Raw genomic sequence first — 18,864 nt, 5'->3', positions numbered from 1 at the left:
TGTATCAGTTTCATCACTGCTGGGTCCCAAACCCTGCTGATGGTGTTCTGGGGGGCTTCAAAATATCCAGCCACACCTTCCAGAAACATCTCTCTCTTCCAAGGGCTTCTTTGGAAAGTGGACAGACCACTCACTGCTCTCACAAGAAGCCATGCCCTCTCCCTCCCTCTGCTACCTGGACACTGGAGAGACGACCTGACGACAGGCAAGCACTATGGACGGCTACTAGACTATATTATATATTAACTAAGCCTCCTTAAAGGCTGTGCAAAGAAACCTTTAAGGATGGACACCATGCTTTGTCTGTTGAGACTGAAGACTTTCTCTTCAGGCCCTCCCCAGACCATCTTCGACAGTAATAAATCTCTTCCCTTGACAGTAATAAATCTCTCTTCCCTTGACAAGGAGTTCATCTTGTTGCCTTTCTCTCCAACCCATGTCTTCTAGTAGCTCATCTTCATCAGGTCAGTGCTCCAAAGATCTGCTTGTCTCCCTCACAGACACACCCAGAGTGAGTTCTACTAACCTAAGCACGTCTTAAAAAACCCAGATAACCAAGATTTAAAAGAATACATTTTCTTCTACTTTTAAAAATCATGTGGGGGCTGGAGAATGGGTCAGCAGTAAAGGACACTTTCTCCCAGAGGATCCGGGTTTAGGTGCCAGCACCCATACTGCAGTTTACGGCAACCCATAACTCCGGTTCTAGGGGATCCCATGCCCTCTTCTGACCTCCTCAGGTACCAGGCACACACGCAGTACCCATACATACACACAGGCAAAATACTTGCACATATAAAATGAAAATAAATTTAATTTTTACAAAAATGTTGTGTGTGTGTGTGTGCATATCTCTGTGTGTGGGTATGTGCAGATATGAGTGCAGGTGCCTGTGGAGGCCAGAAGGGGGCCTTATGTCCCCTGGAGCTGAAACTGTAAGGCAGCTGTAAACTGCCTGACATGGCTTCTGGGACCAAACTTATTATATTTGTAAGAGCAGCAAATGCTCTTACCTGCAGAGCCATCTCTCTAGCTCCCCAACAATCAATATGAACTTCACCTAAACATTTTCCCCAAATTGTGCAGTGGAAGTGAGACGAGGGGGAGGGGTGCCAGCACTCATGTGGCCAGGGTCCTGTTCTGTACTCCACTGATCTTTTCCCTGGAGTCCCCATAGCAACCCTGTAGAGTGGACTTGAGAACTGTCACTCTGAAGGTATACTGAGACTCATAAAAGGTTACAGAACCAAGTTTGAGGGCCGAAGCCCATGCTCCCTGCACTCCCTCCAGAGCTAGATCCCCCTGCCTGCTCACTTCTCCCAGACAGGAGGCAGGTCTGCTTTCTCTGAGCGGAGGAACCCTCAGCTAGAATTGTCTTCTCTGGTACCAGCAGCAAGCATGTCTAGGGCAGTCAAACGAGAGGCTACACAGCGATAACTTTCTGTGAGTTGTCAATCGCCAGATAAACCTGAGTCGATCTGATTATCATCACCTAAGTGAGGCAAATGTTCTGTGTTAATCAAAAATGCCATAAACAAGGGCTGGGATGTAGCTTAGTGGCAGAGTGTTTGCCTAGCACCTATGAGGTACTGGGTTGGGGCTGGATCCTCAGTCCAGCTGTAAATAAATAATGAGTAATTTTTAAAAATGCCATGATGATAAAAGACGATTTGATTTCTCTCTAAACTTGAGAGATAACTTAAGAAAGATAACTTAAGAGTAACCATATCTACTACGCCAGGTCTGCTTGGAAAGTTCTGTTGTAAGTCCCAGATTCAGTGGACAAAGGGTTGGCACTCTCTGTGCCATCCGGCTGAGAAGGGTCTCTAATGCTCCGACAGCATGTTCTCTGGGGGAATCCCATGAGCTTCTGGAGACTGAGGGTGGACACAACCCTGGGAGAAGCATCTCGGGGGTCTGTAGGACTGTGTCTAACAGTCAGCCACTCCAGCGGCTGCTTAGAGCCAACCACTCTCTGAGTGTTGCAAAAATCAAGGTCGCTGAGGCTGCTCAGGTGCAGGAGGTGGAAAGAGGTCTGACCTCTGCTCAGAACAAGGCTCCAGGAGACCTGCACAGCCATAGTCAGCCCCAAATGCCGAGCAGAGGAGATGGGGCAAAGGCCAGCCAGCTGGACCTCAGGGCAGCATCCTGGCCATGTTGCGGCTTCTGTCTTCTCAACAGACAAGGTCTGTGATTGGAGGAGGCCTCTTGGTGTGGAAGACCCAGTGTGTACTTAGCACTCCTTGGTTTTATTAAATCACTTTTTCCTGTTTTTCTTTTTCTTTTCTGTTTTTTTAAAATAATTAGGCAACTTCATAAATTACTTAAAAATATTTACTCTTTAATACTTATGCATAATTTTATTTCAAACAAACAAGAAATCACACAGCCTTTTGCTTGTCTTAATCTCTCTGCTGTTCTTTCTTCCCTTGCCAGGCAGTCCTATAAGGATATTCTAATAATTCAGGCACAACTGTCTGGCCAGCTGTGTCTTTGCAGATGTTTCCTTTCTTAATTTAAAGGAGGACCCTTCTAGCTTCACTTAGCATTCCTGGCACACAGAGCGCCATGTGTCAGGGCTGGGGATGCTGTGGGCATCAGCTCAGTTATTACACCTGCTCTCTTTAGAGCTTTGTGGTGAGTTGGTTCTGTCATGAATAATTTAGAAGGGACACCTTTAACCCAGATCACCACACACCATTTCAATCCCTCTTGCTACTGTATCCACTTTCCACTCAAGCAAAGCAACATTATAGCCATCTTCTCCCTCCACACCCTTGGAACAAGCTGACTGTGTGAGGTCATCAGAGGCTCAGGAATGGTGGAATTCAGTGGCGACCCCACAGCCTTTGGGGGAGGGGGGTTGCAGCTGCTCTCCCGACCTTTGCCTGGACTCTGCAGAGAAAAAACCTCTACAGTCTCTGTATAGATATTCGTGTAGGCCCTTCCCCCATCTGCCAGCCATACATGAATGGCGACAAAGCCCTATTAGCAAAAGGAATCAGTAGTTGGTGAAGAACTGCCTCTGCCTTCCAGTTCTGGGTTCGAGTCTCAAGTTGGCCTTACTCTCACCCTGCGTGATGACTGGCAGGTGGCAGCATCTCTCTGGGGTACAGATTTCCTCTTATTCAGCCAGCCATAAAGGCCTGATCAGGTTGAAGAGGGTGGAACTTGCTTTGAGATCAATCCCTGTCGTTTTGAAACATTGCTCCTTCCTTTGGGATGGGACTTGCTAGGATGGAGACACAGTCACGTGCTGATATGTAGGTGGCAGGGCGAATGTGAAGTCAGTGGATCTGGTGCTGACAGCTGAGGTCAGATGGGTGAAAGGTAGGTACGGTTATTAGGAAAGACGGTGGCAGGCAGGAAGTGAACAAGGGGTCCAGACACCTCTAACACATTCAGCACATGCGCATACACCCATGGCACACTTACACGATGCCCACACTCGGCCGCGCCCTCCATACCTACGCGCTGTGCGTCCCTCCTGATAGCCTCCTTGTTATGCCAGTCCTTCAGCCTTTGTTCAGCTCCCAAGAAAAATGTCTTTTTTTGTCGACTGTGTAATTCCTTCAGAAATAAAAGAAGAAAATTAAGACAAAGAAGAAACTATGAAAAAGAAGAAAAAGGGAATATTGGCAATAACAATGGTCCAGAGGCTACACTGCTTAAGGAGAACACTATTGCCTGTCCAGCCCTCAGCATCTTCCTGAGTGCCAGCCATGTGCCTGCTAGATGGGCTGAGGCCAGGGGGGACACAGAAGCTCAGTACAACCCCTTGGAAACTCACCACCCAGGAGAGGAAGGAAAGACGGGCACACTCATCCACAGGACAAAGTGCCCAGTGTGTTGCTGCCCAACGGGAAGGTACTGAGACAGCCCTGGTAGGCAAAGCAAGCTGCTTTCCACATTGAAGAAAGAAAACGAGGCGTGGCGGTAAGCCCCTGTAATCCAAACACTCGGGAGGTAGAGGCAGGAAGACCACCAGCTCTAGGCCAACATAGCCTACACAGTGAGACAATGTCACAGGCCAAAAGAAAATAAAAATAAGCAGAGGCTAAGGGGTGTAGTTCAATGGTGGAGTGCTTGCTTAGCGTTCATGAGGCCCTGGGTTCGGTCCTCAGCACTCCAAAGGAACAATCAAGAAATACATGATGTTAGTTTGAGTAACGTATTTATTTTTTAAGGATGTATTTAATTTTGATGTGTGTGTGTGTGTGTGTAGGGATATTGCTGTAGAGGCCAGAAGAGGGCATTGGAGCCCCTGCAGCTGGAGTTACCAGCAGTTGGGAGCTGCCAGTCACAGGTGCTAGTCCTGAAGGTAGGTCCTCTATAAGACCAGGGCACCCTCTTAACCACTAAGCCATCTCTGGAGCCCCGATACATTTCATTGAACCTAACCCACCTTCTTCGAAAACATTAGCATTTCGACATGCAGTCCATATAACACATAATTGTGGCATTTTACTCTCTTTTTGGACTAAGACTTTGACCTCCTCCTGGCTTCATGCCAATTCAAACCCCTTTCCTTGTGCTCTGGAACCGCAGGTGGCTGACTGCCGGCTACAACCAGGGCAGAGCCTCGGAAATGAGTGTCAGGTGCTGGGATGACACACTCCTGCTTGCCCAGAGTCCTGGGGACTCAAAACCAGCTTGTTTTTGACCCACTGAGCTCCAGGCACACAACCCTTAAGTAACATTGATCATGTAATATTACATAAAGAAGCACCCCAAGACTTCAACCCAGAGGTACTCCGTAACACTGCACACCCAGGGGTGTGTGTCTCTGAAAGCTGAGATCATTTTCTTTGTTTGCAATCATCTTCTGACACTTTTCCTTCCCCCCCAGCTTCAGGAACGTTCCCTTGCCACAGGCAATGAAGACAAAGAGAAGGAACACCTTGAGGATGTGAGCTAGCTGGAAAACCTGGCAAATGGACTGGAAATCCCTTCAGACAGCAAACTGTAAACGCATGTTGATGTGTTCAGACTGACTGTGTCTGGGACCCACGTGCTCTTAGTCAGCATTCCAAAGGAATCCATCATGGCCTCAACAGCCGCTCACTCACTCACTCACTCATCCAAATGGAATTTTAATCTTTGCTTAATCACCGTTTTGTGTGTCTGGCACCCTTAGAGGAGAGGAGAGAATGGCGAAACAAAGCCATCCCCATTCTGCTGGAGAAGAAAGACTGGTCAGAGCACACACTCCGTCCTGAGACTGCAGACTTGGCTGGGCCCGTCAGCAACAGTGTTTGAACCTCTGGCCCGGAAGAAAATGGAAAGGGTTGTGGGCTTCAGCCCGGACTCGGGCTGCATTAGGGAGATGTTAGGGTGATTCTCTAGGCTTTCCAGAGGAGCTGGAGTGATTCTGCTTCCGGATCACATGCACTCTTCGATGCCAAACATTAAGTAATTCTTCTAATATCCTTTGTGTGTGTGTGTGTGCAATAAAACCCAAGAATAAAATAACATAGACGGACAGCAGACAGACAGACAGACAGACAGACAGACACACACACACACACACGCGCACACACACACACACACACACACACACACACACACACACACACACACGCGGTCAGGGTGGACCAGGTAGAACTCATTTAGCCAGATGAATAAAGTTGTTTTACATAAGGTGTGGTGGTGTGACGAGAGAATGACCCGCACAGGCTCACAAGTTTGAATGCTTGGTCACCATTGAGTGAAGCCATCTTGGAGGTGTGGACTAGTGGAGCCATGTTGGAGGAGGTGTGTCACTGGTGGCGGGCTTTGAGGTTTCAAAACTCCATGCCAGGTGCAGTGTCTCTCTGCCTACTGCCTGCAGATCAGGATGCAAAGCGCTCAGCTACTGCGTTGCTCCATTGCCACCGCTGTCTGTCTGCCACCATGGTGATCATGGGCTCACCACCTTCTTATACTGTAAGCAAGCCCTCAATTAAATGCTCTTTTATAAGAGTCGTCTTGGCCATGGTGTCTCTTCACAGCAATAGAAGGGAAGCTGGACAATTGTAGGTTGAAATTCTCCATGAATTTTTAGACCAAACATGGAGTAATTTTCATTCATCCATGTAACAAGGGATTACTGAAGACCTACGGTGTCCAAGGAATTCTGGGAGAGGCAAAGTGTGAGGGGTAACCTCAGCGTTAACTTGATTGGACTTAGCATCACCCAGGAGACACACCTTTGAGAGTGTCTGAGAGGGCATTAACTGAGAGAGCAAAGCCCACCCTGAGTGTGGATGGTACCATTCCTGTGGTCCAGGGTCCCAGTCCTGACAAAAAGGAGAATGAACGGAGTACTGTCTCTCTCTGCTTCCTGACTGTGGACCCAATGTGACAATGTCTCATACTCAGTTCCTGCCCACCATGCCACCCCTGACATGAAGGTATGTAGCCTTCTTAAACCACTAACTAATATGAACCCTTCCTGCGGCTGGAGAGATGGCTTAGGGGCTGAGAGCATTGGCTGCCTTTCAAAAGGACTTGGGTTTTATTGCCAGAACCTACACAGTAGCTCACAAGTATCTGCAATTCTAGTTCCAGGGGATTGGATGTTCTCTTCTGGATGCCACAGGCACTAGGGAAGTACAAGGTACACTGACTACATGCAGACGAACGCCCACACACATCAAGAAACAAAAACAAACCATCTTCCTTCCGTAAGTTGCTTTTGATGATGTTGTCATAGCAATGAGAAAAGTAGTTAATACATATAGTTAAATAAGACAGTCCGGGGGCTGGTGAGATGGCTCAACAGATAAGAGCACCCGACTGTTCTTCTGAAGGTCCTGAGTTCAATTCCCAGCAACCACATGGTGGCTCACAACCATCCCTAACAAGATCTGGCGCCCTCTTCTGGAGTATCTGAAGACAGCTACAGTGTACTTACATATAATAAATAAATAAATCTTTAAAAAAAAAAATAAGACAGTCCGAGGGTTTAATAAATAGGATAAGAAAAGACACACATCACTCTAGTGTATTACCTTAAAGGTGGTACAGATAAAATCTCTAGTTATTTAGAAGAGGTTCCCGCCGGGATGACTGGGTAAGGATGCCTACAGAAGAGTCTTGGGGAGGGAGGTGGAAGAATGGGGAAGGGCTTGCTTGGGAGCAATGCAGAGGGGACTCCAGCTGGAGGGGATGTAAGTGGAGACTATAAGTGAGAGACAAGGGCAAAGGCCAGACCTGGCAGGAATAAATAAGGTTCAGAGGGTAGACATGAGCCACACAATAGGAGGAAGTCTGGACCAGTGCTGCTTGGCAGGTGGGAGCCACACGTCTCTCTGAGTGAGAAGTGAGACACAGCAGAGCTCAGGAATAAGTACTGAAGCCCACATGCTTTTGATCAGCCTCCTCCTCCTCCTCCTTCTCCCCCTCTTTTTCCTCCTCCTCCTCCTCCTTCTCCTCTTCCTCCTCCCCCTCCTCCTCCTCTTGCTCCCCCTCCTCCCCCTCCAAGGTAAGTGGGAATGGAGTCCACTTCATTTTCCTCTAGAGGAAGTGTCTCCTATTCAAAACTGAGGACCACTCTTATTTTAGCCCTCACCAAAAAAAAAAAAAAAAAAAAAAAAAAAGGCTCGAGTGTGGTTAACTATGTCAGCCTCAACCTGACGTTTTGAGAAAATGTATATGGGGGGAATTCGTTTGTTTGTTTTTAACTTTAACCAGAACTAAATGGTTTGCGAACACACCTGAATCTAACCAGTACCATGCCCTGGAGAGTCTCAGAATCGAGTGCCAGGTGGGAACTGAGAAGCCAGCTTGGGCATGCTGCCCCAGGGCTCTCCATTTCAGGGTTCTTTGGACACTCATCTAAGGGCTGCCTGTCTCCCCAAACTGTGACCCCCAGAAAAGCAGGTCTCATTCTCACTGACTACTGAATGCACAGATCTGCCTCTACTTTTTTTTTCCTGGATGGAAGGAAGGTCACACAGGGATTAGACAGGCCTAGCACAGTCACAAGGACATAATACCATAAAGGGCTTAACTTTATCCTCTGATCAAATGGCTCCAGGTCAGTTTAATTGGGCTGCAAAATTCTAAAGAGAGAGGGCTCGCCTGACCCTAAAGTGATTTCTGAAAGATGCCCAGGCTTTGAACTCTCACACCCGCCGTAACCATTGCCAGTCAGTGTCCTGTCTGTATTCCTAGCCCTGAGGCCGGGCTGAGAGGCTCTGCCTGACTCTCCTCTGGGGCTTCTTTCATTTTCATGGAAGTAGCAGACAGTTTAGCTCACAAGTACCCCCCCCCCCCACCTCACACACACACACACACATCCAGTCACACACCCTCCAGGCTTTTCAGTGAGAGAAAAACTCTTATCTTGCTTGATTCGTTCCAATCTGGTTTTAACTGAGACGAGCATCTTCTGCTGAGAAGCCTTTGTTGAGGTGGCAGGGAGTCTGACAGGGACCTGGAAGACCCAGCTCTGTCACACCCTCTTTCCACATTGATGAGGAGGGTCCACAGATAGGGTCCTGTGTCTGTCAAGGTCTCTACAATTTGGCCAGAGCATTCGTAGAAAAATGTCCAGTTTGGAAAATGCTGAGGGGGCACCAACAGAAACGCGTCTGGAACTAGTGAGTTTAAAGTGTCACAGGAGTCGGGGATGGTGTGAAAAAGTTAATTTAACTTCTAAAAACTGGCAAGGAAACTTTGGGAACTGAACTATCATTTACAACAGTGCCAACATACCAAACACTTAACAAACTGAACAAAATAGCCAAGACGCACACTGACAACTACAAGTGGGTGCCCGAGGAGGACAAATGATAGGCAAACCAGGCATTTGGAAAGATTTGATGCCAAGAGGTCAATTCATTCTCCCAGAGGTGGGAGGTGGAGGCAGGAGGATCATGAGCTCCAGAGCAGCCTGGGATGCATAGTGAGACCCTGCCTCAAAGCCAAAATGATGCTGGTCCTTAAAGGATTGGTCTATAGACACAACGCAATCTTGGCAGAAACATGAAGGACTTAGGTAGTAGTTAAACAATGACACTCACAGACAGGAAAAAGCTGAAGGACACATAGACACCTTTCAAAGCTTGGTCCATGGACAGGAGAATGTGGTCCTTGAGTGAGGACAAATGACTAATGAGATCATGTTTAGAACAAACACATGAACACTCCCCCACCCCCAGAGTGCACACATCCATCCATGTACATATGCAAACACACATGCTTGATCATACAAGTACACATATGTAGACACACACACATGCATATATATACAAACTTATTGAACAAATTCTAAACAAAAAGGCTAAGGGAGTTGAATGGGACAACTTTTCAACAAAGGGTGCGGAAGGATTACATCCAACACATTCCTCCAGCATGGTGCTGCTCCCTGCAATCCCAGCACGGAGGCTGAGGCAGGAGGACGGTGAGTGCAGGAGAATTGAATGTAGGCTAGCTCGGGCTACAGGAAGAATGGATCACAGACAGACAGACAGACTAGAAAAGCTCAACCCTAACTCTCAATGCACACAGAGGGAGGCTGGGTCACGGAAGCACACAGAAGAAAGAAGTAGGTGGGAGTCACACCCTAGTGACTTGGGATTATTTAGGCAAATCTTTCTTCCTTCCTTTCTGTTTTCATATGAGTTTATGTGAGTCCACATGTGTGTGGGCACATGGAGATGGGTGTGCAAGCAGGTGGAGGTCCAAGGATGGTGTTGGGAATCATCCCTCATAGCTCTCCCCCCTTCTTCACTGAAGCAGGGCCTCTCAATCAAACCCAGAGCTCACTGGCCAGTCTCAGGAGCCAACTTGCTCTGGGGATCTTCTATCTCTACCTTCCCAGGCTGGAATCACAGACGGGTGGCCACAGGCACCTGACAAGACTCCAGTCCTCACGCTGGGGAAAGGGGGTAGGGCACTAGGGGGGGAGAAGTGCTCTAACCACTGGGCAATCTCCCCAGCACATAGGAAAGAAACTTCTTTCTTTTTCTTTTTGTAATTCTTCTCTTCTTTCTCCTCCTCCTCCTCCCCCCTCCTCCTCCTCCTCTTCTTCTTTTTCTTTTTGAGACAGGGTCTCCCTATTATATAGCTGTCCTGGAACTTGCTATGTAACTGACCTTGAATTCACAGACATCTGTCAGCCTCTGCCTCCTGAGTGCTGGGATTAGATGTGTGCTACTATGGTCTATGTAAAGGCTTCGTAAATAAGACAGCATCCATTTTGCTGAGTTGGATGGAATCCATTACAACTATACCTTTTGCTCTTCAAGGCACAGCTGTGGACTAGAATATATCTGCAAAGTGTAGCTGATGAAGGCCTTATATTCAGAGTGCACCAAGATAACTCAGAACCCCGGGTGTTGGTCATTAGGGACTAGGACTCACACCTGCCATACAGCATCACTTACTACTTAGCAAGGTAGTGTAACTGAACACACAGAGAACAAGTGACGGCAGGATGTGAGCGGAGAAACTGTGTGTCTGTTGGGGGAAATGGCAATGGGAACACAGCTACTGGACAAGGCTGGAGGTCTCTCAAAAGGCTAAAACAGAACCATTATCACATGACCCAGCGACTCCTCACCTAAAGGAACGGACAGGAGACACTCAGAGCCATACACTTGTGTTTCACTGCAGCACTGGTCATGACCACCCAAAGACACAACTCAAGCAGTGTCCAATATAAATAAGGCGTGGCCCAGGCACACAGTAGAACACCAGCTCAACCGTAGAAGGGGCAGACGATCAACACAGACAGACCTTGGAAAGATATTAATGCTTAGTGAGATAAGCCAGACACAGAGGGTGTAAGGTTTTAATTCTGTAAGTGCCCAGAAGATAAAGCCAGTAAAAGAAAGAATAGAGGTGTTACTGTGGAGCAGAGAGAGGGGGTGAGTGGTCTTTGGGGAAAGGTGGGGAAACGGTGGCAACAGCTAGCACTGGGAACATATGGAGAGCCCAGAATTACATACTTGCCAAAGGATGGAACTAAAATGTTACACTATCTCCCTTTTCTGCATCCTAGTTTTCAGCACTAGCATACCTGGATGCCAGCATGTACGTTAGCATGGTAAGGGCTCTTTGAAAACCGGGAAAGAGCTCAGCTGGTAAAGTGCTTACCGGGCTGGGGAGGTGGCTCAGCGGTTAAGAGCACTGACTGCTCTTCCAGAAGTTCTGAGTTCAAATCCCAGCAACCACATGGTGGCTTCACAACCATCTGTAATGGGATTGGACACCCTCTTCTGGGGTGTCTGAAGGCAGCTACAGTGTAAAGCGCTTGCCTTGCAAGTGGGGGAGTCCCAAGTTCAATCTCCAGAAGCCACATATAAAAGCCACTGTGCCCTGTGACTCCAGCACTGGAAGGCACAAACAGGTGGATCCCCGGTACTGCCTGGCTGGCCAACCTATATCAGGTTCCCAGCCCGCGAGAACCCCAAGAGCAATACGGACAATGCCTGAGGAATGACACTCAAGGTTGTCCTCTGCCCTCCACACACATGTACACCCCCTCTGTAATACGCGCTCACCTACACACAACCACACTCATGTGCACATGTTAAATAAAGGCTGTCTGAAGTCCCACAGAAAGTTGCCTAACTTTATTTAATACAGTCTCCCCTCTCCCACTCACCCCCAGCCTCCAAGAAGTGATTAATGTATCCAGGGAGGAAACTTGGGGACCTCATTTTTCTGCTAATAATTACGGGGTTCGTGAGAAAGAACCCAGCATGGCTCTTCCGCACACAACTCGCAACTGGGTTTTTGATTCCGCTTTGCTTCTCCAAAGCATTTCGATCCTGAGCGTTGTGGCGCGTGCCTGTCAGTCATCCCAGGAGGACGGTGAGTGTGGGGCCAGCCAGGACTATCCATCGAGTCTTTATCTTAGAAAGGCGAAACACAACAAAAAATACCGCCAGGGAAAAGTCTTTAGACACGAAACAGCTGCACTCAATCTCAGTAACTCGGCAGGGGGGAAGTGAAGTTTATGGTAACAACTTTAGAAGCACCTATATCCATCTCTTTATCCATCCACCCATTGATCCCTCTTCATTCCATTGATCCATCCACACATACGGCTACCTCCTTCTCCCATGCCTTCCCTACCATGGACCACCACCCTCTTAAACTGTGAGCCCCAAATCAAACTTCCCTTAAGTTGCAGTATATCATGTATTCTGTGACAGCAATGGAACAGGCAACTGTCCTAGGCTAGCAGACAGACAGCCAATTCTCAAAGAGATGCAAGATCCCCGGGGCTTCCTGCTATATGTGGATGACCACAAATGCACATGGGAACCCAAGGCTGGAGAAACTACCCACTGGCCTGTGGCCCTGTGAGCACGATTCACTGGCTGCGTGAAATCCCTGCACATGGGAATTAGTTTATAACAAAGCACACGGTCTCTGGGAAAGGAGGGCAATAAAATGATCTAAGGGGTTCATATCAATTTGTCCCTTGCATGTTGGGGTGTAAAAATCCAAAGTATTTGAGCCTTGGCCTCCCAACTCTTCCCTGCCCCCCCCCCCCGAACAGTGTTTCTCTATGTAACAGCCTTGGCTGTCTTGGAATCCACTCTGTAGACCAGCCTGGCCTCAAATTCTCAGAGATCCCCCTGCCTCTGTCTCCTGAGTGCTGGGATTAAAGGCACGTGCCACCATGTCCGGACCAACTTATTTCTTGAATACTCAAATTATGTCTTCCTTGCATAGCCTTTTCAGAGCTCCTATTCTCCACAAAGCCTCCTTCTGTGCAGCTGCATTTAAAAGCAGACGTCACTGGGCCCTGAACGCTCTATTCTTCTCTCTTCGGAAGTTAGGGCCCAGTCCTGTTTGCATACATGTTGTTCCCTCCCACTAGACACTACAGTGTTTTCAAACTGTCTGCGAAGAAGAGTGATTTTGTTTGAGTTTCTGAGTCATTGAGAACCAAAACCAAAGTCCTAAGTGCGAGCAAGCACCTTTTACAGTCCTGGCTTCTAATTATGGATGGGTCCTGTGCACAGGTATGCCCAACTGTGCGCGCATTCATGTGCGCGCGCACACACACACACACAGAGACACACACACAGACACACACACACAGACACACACAGACACACAAACAGACACACACAGAGACACATACACACAGACACACACACACACAGACACACAGACACAGACACACAGACACACACGCGCACACACACACACACACACACACACACACACACACACACACACGCTTCCCTCCTGTGCTTGCAGTGAGTTCCAGGGGGAAAGGAAACAAATCATGACCAAAAGTCACATAATCCCCACACAAATCCCTGAGCGCTTCCTCCATCTGGCAGGGTAAGAGGAAGTCAAGGGGATTTGGGGTGAGGATCAATTTGCCATGGAGCTGTGGGCTCTGAAGATCAAGGAGCCCGTGTATAGATGGCCCAAGGAGCAGAAAGCAGTCCCATCAGATAGCCTGTAATGAAGTAGAGGCTTCAATGCAACATCCACAAGGCTCAATTCTACCACCAGCTTGAAACAGTCTGGGTCAGACCCCTACCTTAGTTCTTACTGGGCTCGGTGTGGTCACAGTTCTTGTTAGACTTCCTGGCACGTAGGAGCCCCTGCCGGCTGACACCTTGATTCTGATCTCGTGAGAAAACACAGCCAAGCCCACTCAGAGGCAAGACCTATAGCGTTCCCAGCTTTCAAATGTGTGATGACTCGTTACATGGCAACAGAAAACAACTATACCTCTTAACGACATCTTGTTTTCTGCTCTGTTTTTCCAAACTGGCTGCTAACAGAACCTTTTACCTTATGCTTTCTTCTAGAACCTTCTACAAGCCCACCAAATGATGGGCTCTTGGAGCCTTCCTTTTAAATATGAGCAGATCTTGTCAATATCCCAGCCAATAGCACTTCACTAGGCAGATGCCTTATCTGTGTACCAAGTGTGTGCCAGGTGCCTATGGAGGCCAGAAGAGACCGGAATTACAGACTGTTGTGAGCCATGCCATGGGTGCTGGGAATCAAATCCAGGTCCTCTCGAAGAGCAGCCAGTGCTCTTAACCACTGAGCCACCTCTCCAGCTCCAAGGCACCAAGTTTTAGAGCAAATTGCTGAGAACCAGCACTAACTGGAGCAATTGTGTGGCCTGCACCACACACAGTTCGACATGCAACTCTGATCCACATCTATTCCACAGGAGCCCACCGCCTGTGTACATGGTGTCAAGACAACAGCAGAAGGTTCCTCCTCAGTCCCTGAATCTATCTCATGAGCTGGAGGTCTCTGCAAATCACCCTTTGGGAAGCGTTGCTGAAACACCTCTAGGCCACACCCATCCTTCTTATTGGCTTCATGTGGTCATAGTTCCTGTTAAGACTTCCTGGATAAAAGAGGGTCCTGGTGAACATTCACAAACTGTGTACCAACTGCCCAGAGAGCTAAGAGAGCTGAGGCTGGAAGCTCAGCCTGCTCACTTTACAAATGGCCAGGCACAGGTCCCAAGAGGTGGAAAGGCACGTTCAGAGTCAGTCTCTGTATTTGTTTCCTTCTAATTTTTGTATTAGTTTCCTTGATGTTGCTGTGATAAAACTGCCCCAACAAGAACAGCTTAACGGAGGCAGGGCCTGTGTTGGCTCACAGTTCCCGAGGCTGGGAAGGCAGACTGGCAAGAGCAGGAGGTTGGCTGTTCACACTGCATCTCAGGAATCGGCAGGAAGTGGCATGAAGGCAGGTGGGCTAAAAAGCCTGCGCCCAGTGACGCACTTCCTCCAGCGAGCCTCCATCTCCAACCTTCCCAAGTGGCACCACCAGCTGAAGACCAAGTGTGCAGATACAGGAGCCTGAAAGGGACATTTCATCTATAAACTGAGTCACGGAAGGAGTGAGCCCAGGGCTAGGACGAGGACACGAACTTCCAGAACTCCTCTAAGTGGAGGGGGAGGTTGGCTGAGTTTGAGCGAGGGCACATAGGGAAGGCAAGTCTGTGAATGTCTGTCCCACTTCACTATCCTGGTAGGATCCTGCCTACCGATGCTTCTGCCTGGGTTGGCTGTTAAGCCATCTTCTGAGTACTTCTCTATACTTGATTTAATTAATTAACTGTGCATCTCCATGCATGCAAGGGGTGCTCGCGTGCGTGTAAGGAGGCACACGCCTGCTCACGTGTGTATGTTACATGGAGCTAGTGAGCTTGTGGAGGTCAGAGGACAGTTTGTGGGAGTCCACCAGGTGTGGAACTCAGACCTACAGGCTTGGTGGCACAAGCCTCTTCTTGCTGAGTCCTCTTGCTGGCCCATCACTTTGTATTTGCGAACGGTTCCTACTGATACGTCCAGAACAAGAGGCAACTCAAGGGAGCTGGGATTGGCTCTGGCTCGCAGTGTGAGGGTGCAGTCTACCATGTGGCTTGAGGCTGTGATGGCAGGAATAAGATGCAGCTTGCTTGCGTGTGGGTGGGATCCAGAAGAGAGATTGGGACAAGATGTGGTGCCAGAATAGCAACTCCCAAAGCAAAACACTTCTACCAACTAGGCTCCCACCTCCCAATGGTTTCACCATCTCCCAAGGCAGCACCCCTGACTGGGGAGCAATGTTCAAACACACGAGATGGTTGGGGGCATTTTATATACAAACCACAGCATCAACACACAAGCCTAAGAGAAGCAAGCCAAAAATGACCTGCTTCCCCACATTCCAAGATTCTGGGTGACACTCAGCTAGTGCCTACTACCAATTCCTGCAAGGACAGGAGGTCTGTGGCTACTGGGGGTTACCTGGGGAGCGGGGAGGCTGCAGCCAGTCCTCAGGGCAGGAGCACGGCAGCTTCCACAATGAGTGCAGGGCAGTCACAGAGTTGAAGAGGCAAATAGGCCTGAAAGAAATAGCTACTACCCGTTGTGTTTCTAGCTGTGCCATAGCTGTGTGGGAATGCTGAGGGCAGGAGGAGGGGTGGGGCGTGCCAGCCCGAGACGCTTCCTCTCTGTTACACATTAATTAGGCTTTCCTGTAAGATTGTGCAGAAAGTGTTTTGCTGACTTAAAAGAAAGCTTGAAAACCAATGGTCTGATCCAAACCCTTCATTGCATTTTTTTTGAAAGCCAAACCCTGTAATTTGATTTGCAATTATTGAAATAATAGAGAAAATGTGAAAGAGTCAAGCAAGAAAGAGTCAAAAAGAGCGCAGTAGAAAATAAGTCTCTCCATTCCCAAGCCCCAGTCTCATGCCCTAGAAATGACTCTTGTCTCGTGGATAGTGAGGGATCGATAGTGCGGAAACAGACCCAGAGCACGGCTCCAGAGCGCACTCAGCCAGGCTCCCCGTTTTCCCATTGGACTTTCAAGCTCTGGCCCTTTCTTTCTCCCTTTCTGAAGTCCCCTTGTTTCTACAGATCACCATCACCCCAAGCCAGCAGCTGCAGCACCACAACCCAAGCCACCATACTCCTGAAATAGGTTATCACTCAAGGGATGAACAATGTACTGATAGGCTAACTTCTACTTCCTTGCCAGAAAACAACGACTCACAGAATGATGGACAGGCAGGGCCACACACTTCTCCCCTGGACTTGGAAAACGTACGTAGCGGAGTCAGCTGACGCCTAGGACTTTTGTTAAACCGTTCAGCCAAGCTGCTGTTTCTTCAGCTACGTTCCAACTATCCTTGGGCATGGATCATCTGGAAAGCTAGAGGTCTCACATCGTTGGGCTGAGGATGTAGGATGCAATCGTCTGTCTGCTTCTATCTCTGAGAAGGACTCGATTCTTCAAAGACACACGATGGAAACCCAGCCTCATTGTGGCGATTGTGTAGCATGATGCTGACCTTGGCTAAGTTAACCCCTGGCTCTCCAGCCACCCAACTAGAGAGTGCTGGTGTGTACATGGGACACAGCCTACACATTTCTAGCTCAGTGACTCTTCATAGGGAACAGAGTAGAAGGCAGAACCAGAGGGTGGAGGATAGAAACAAGTAACAGCAGGGTTCGGGGAAACTGCAGTTGTGAGCAGGGAGGCCACACAGATTCATTAAGCATGGTCATACAGGGATGAAAAAGTTGGATGGCCGCAAGGCTACCTGACTTTGAGGTTGCCTGGCCTTGGCCAAAATGACTGAGAGGTTCAGGAGCTCAGTTGGGTCAGATGACCTGGGCACCCTCTACCTGTCTCAGAGCCTGGATTTCTCTCTTCAGTTAAACTTTTCCTATCAGACAAGTCCATCTGTCATTTGGGTATCACCCCAGCTCTTGACTTCTGAGCCCAGTTTCTTTCACCCTTCCTGTAACCAGCCCTCAAGCTCCTGCTGCGTGACTCCCTATCTCTCTAATGCTGATGTCCGAATGCTGAGTCATGCTGGGCTCCTCTCCCAGCCTGTATCTGATCACAGTCAGAGGCCTGACAGCAGCTGTGACTAGCTCAGTGGGCCTGCCCAGTCCAAGTCCCTGCTGGGCCCTGCTCTAACCCCTTCTCTTCTGAATCCAAGCTGTTTACAGCTCCTCTCTGACAACTTGTGGAGGAGGAAACACAGTTCAACAGACCAAGCAGTGCCAGTGTAGGGTGTGTGTGTCTGTGTGTGAGTTTATGTGCACCATGTACGTGCAATGCCTGAGGAGGCCAGGAGAGGGCATCAGATCCCCTAGTTACTGGATCTGATGTTGCAGAACAACAGCAGTTATGGGCAGCTGAAAGCTACCAACGTGGGTGCTGGGAACCAAACTTATATCCCCTGGAAACGCAGCAAGTGTTCTTAACTGCTGAGCCATCTCTCCAGCCCTATTGCCTGGGCTTTTAAAATGACACATTCATAAAATCCAGTAAGAGAAAAAAATGCCGGGAGGTACAAACATTCCCAGAACAGTACAATAGAACTAGCATTTATTGAACTTAATAATTTTAAAAGCTCCTTTAAAATCCTCCAATGGCTTTCCATTGCTCTTGAAATAAAGTCAAATGCTTTACTAGGCTTAGAGAGTTCTGAAGGGCCTGGCCTCTGCCCACCTCCCTTTGGGTCTAGGGACTTTCTTATGTCCCTCAGCTCCACCTTGTTGTCTCCTACTGGAAGGCCTCTGTATAAGCTATTTCCTCTGCCACAGATATCTGCCACACCTGGCCCTGCTCCAAGTGCACACTGCACCTCAGATGTCAGCTCCTCAAGGAAGTCTTCAGTCTAGGCTGCTCCCTGCACAGCTTGATCCTGTTCTCCTCAGAGCCCACTACATCAGAGAGCCCACTACATCACTTGGTATGACTGCTTAAGGAATATGTAAGAGATCATACACGTCAGAAGGGCAGAGGCAGCGTCTGCTTTGGTTCACAAGAACACTCAACTGACCACTCTTAGCAACATACCAGGAATGTGCAACGCTCAATAAATGCCAGCTCAATGAACTAGGTGGATGAATGATGTTTCATACACTGATCCTTGGAATCCCTTCTTAGTATATCAGCCCATTTTACACTCAAAACCACCCCAAGGGGAGGATAAAACTATTGCCAAGGCCACAGACCATAGCTAATACATTTTATCAGTGACACTGGGTTGGTGGCACTTGCCTAATCCCAGCACTGGGGAGGCAGAGGCAGGATAATCTCTATGAGTCCAAGGTCAGTCTGCTCCATGTAGCAAACTCCAGGACAGTCAAGGGCACATAGTGAAACCTTGTCTCAAAAACAAGACAAATAGTATAAAATAATTTGCTCAGTGCTACAAGCATAACATGATTTGAACCCAGTCCACATAACTACAAGGCTTCCTATTCTTTTAAATTTTTTTGTTTATAGGGCTAGAGAGATGGCTCAGCAGTTAAGAGACTGGCTGCTCTTCCAGAAGTCCTGAGCAACCACATGGTGTCTCACAACTATCTGTTATGGGGTCTGATGGCCTCTTCTGGCATGCAGGCATACATGCAGATAGTA

At 48.4% G+C, this 18,864-nt stretch overlaps 1 protein-coding gene and 1 long non-coding RNA gene across 6 annotated transcripts in view; both read right to left on the bottom strand.

Moving 5' to 3' along the window:
- Positions 1–18,864, bottom strand: part of Galnt10 (polypeptide N-acetylgalactosaminyltransferase 10) — a 142,073-nt gene that overhangs the window by 62,650 nt on the left and 60,559 nt on the right. For 2 of the 5 annotated variants that reach the window (NM_134189.2, XM_006532386.3), the window contains exon 2: positions 3,468–3,570. The exons of 1 other annotated variant lie outside the window; for it this stretch is intronic. In NM_134189.2, the coding sequence (NP_598950.2) occupies positions 3,468–3,570 (103 nt within the window). Of the gene's footprint in view, positions 1–3,435; positions 3,571–18,864 lie in introns of all 5 variants that reach the window. 2 more of the 5 variants (XM_030245621.1, XM_030245620.1) reach the window with 2 other exon arrangements.
- On the bottom strand, positions 14,702–18,772 carry Gm46282. The gene is made up of 2 exons (XR_001780221.1): positions 15,726–18,772; positions 14,702–14,792 (listed from the first exon to the last, which is right to left on the bottom strand). It is a non-coding gene; the product is annotated as a predicted gene, 46282 (long non-coding RNA).

Source organism: Mus musculus, chromosome 11 (genome assembly GCF_000001635.26).
Source record: "Mus musculus strain C57BL/6J chromosome 11, GRCm38.p6 C57BL/6J".
NCBI classification, from domain to species: domain Eukaryota; kingdom Metazoa; phylum Chordata; class Mammalia; order Rodentia; family Muridae; genus Mus; species Mus musculus.
This window is presented reverse-complemented; position numbering and strand designations above follow the sequence as displayed.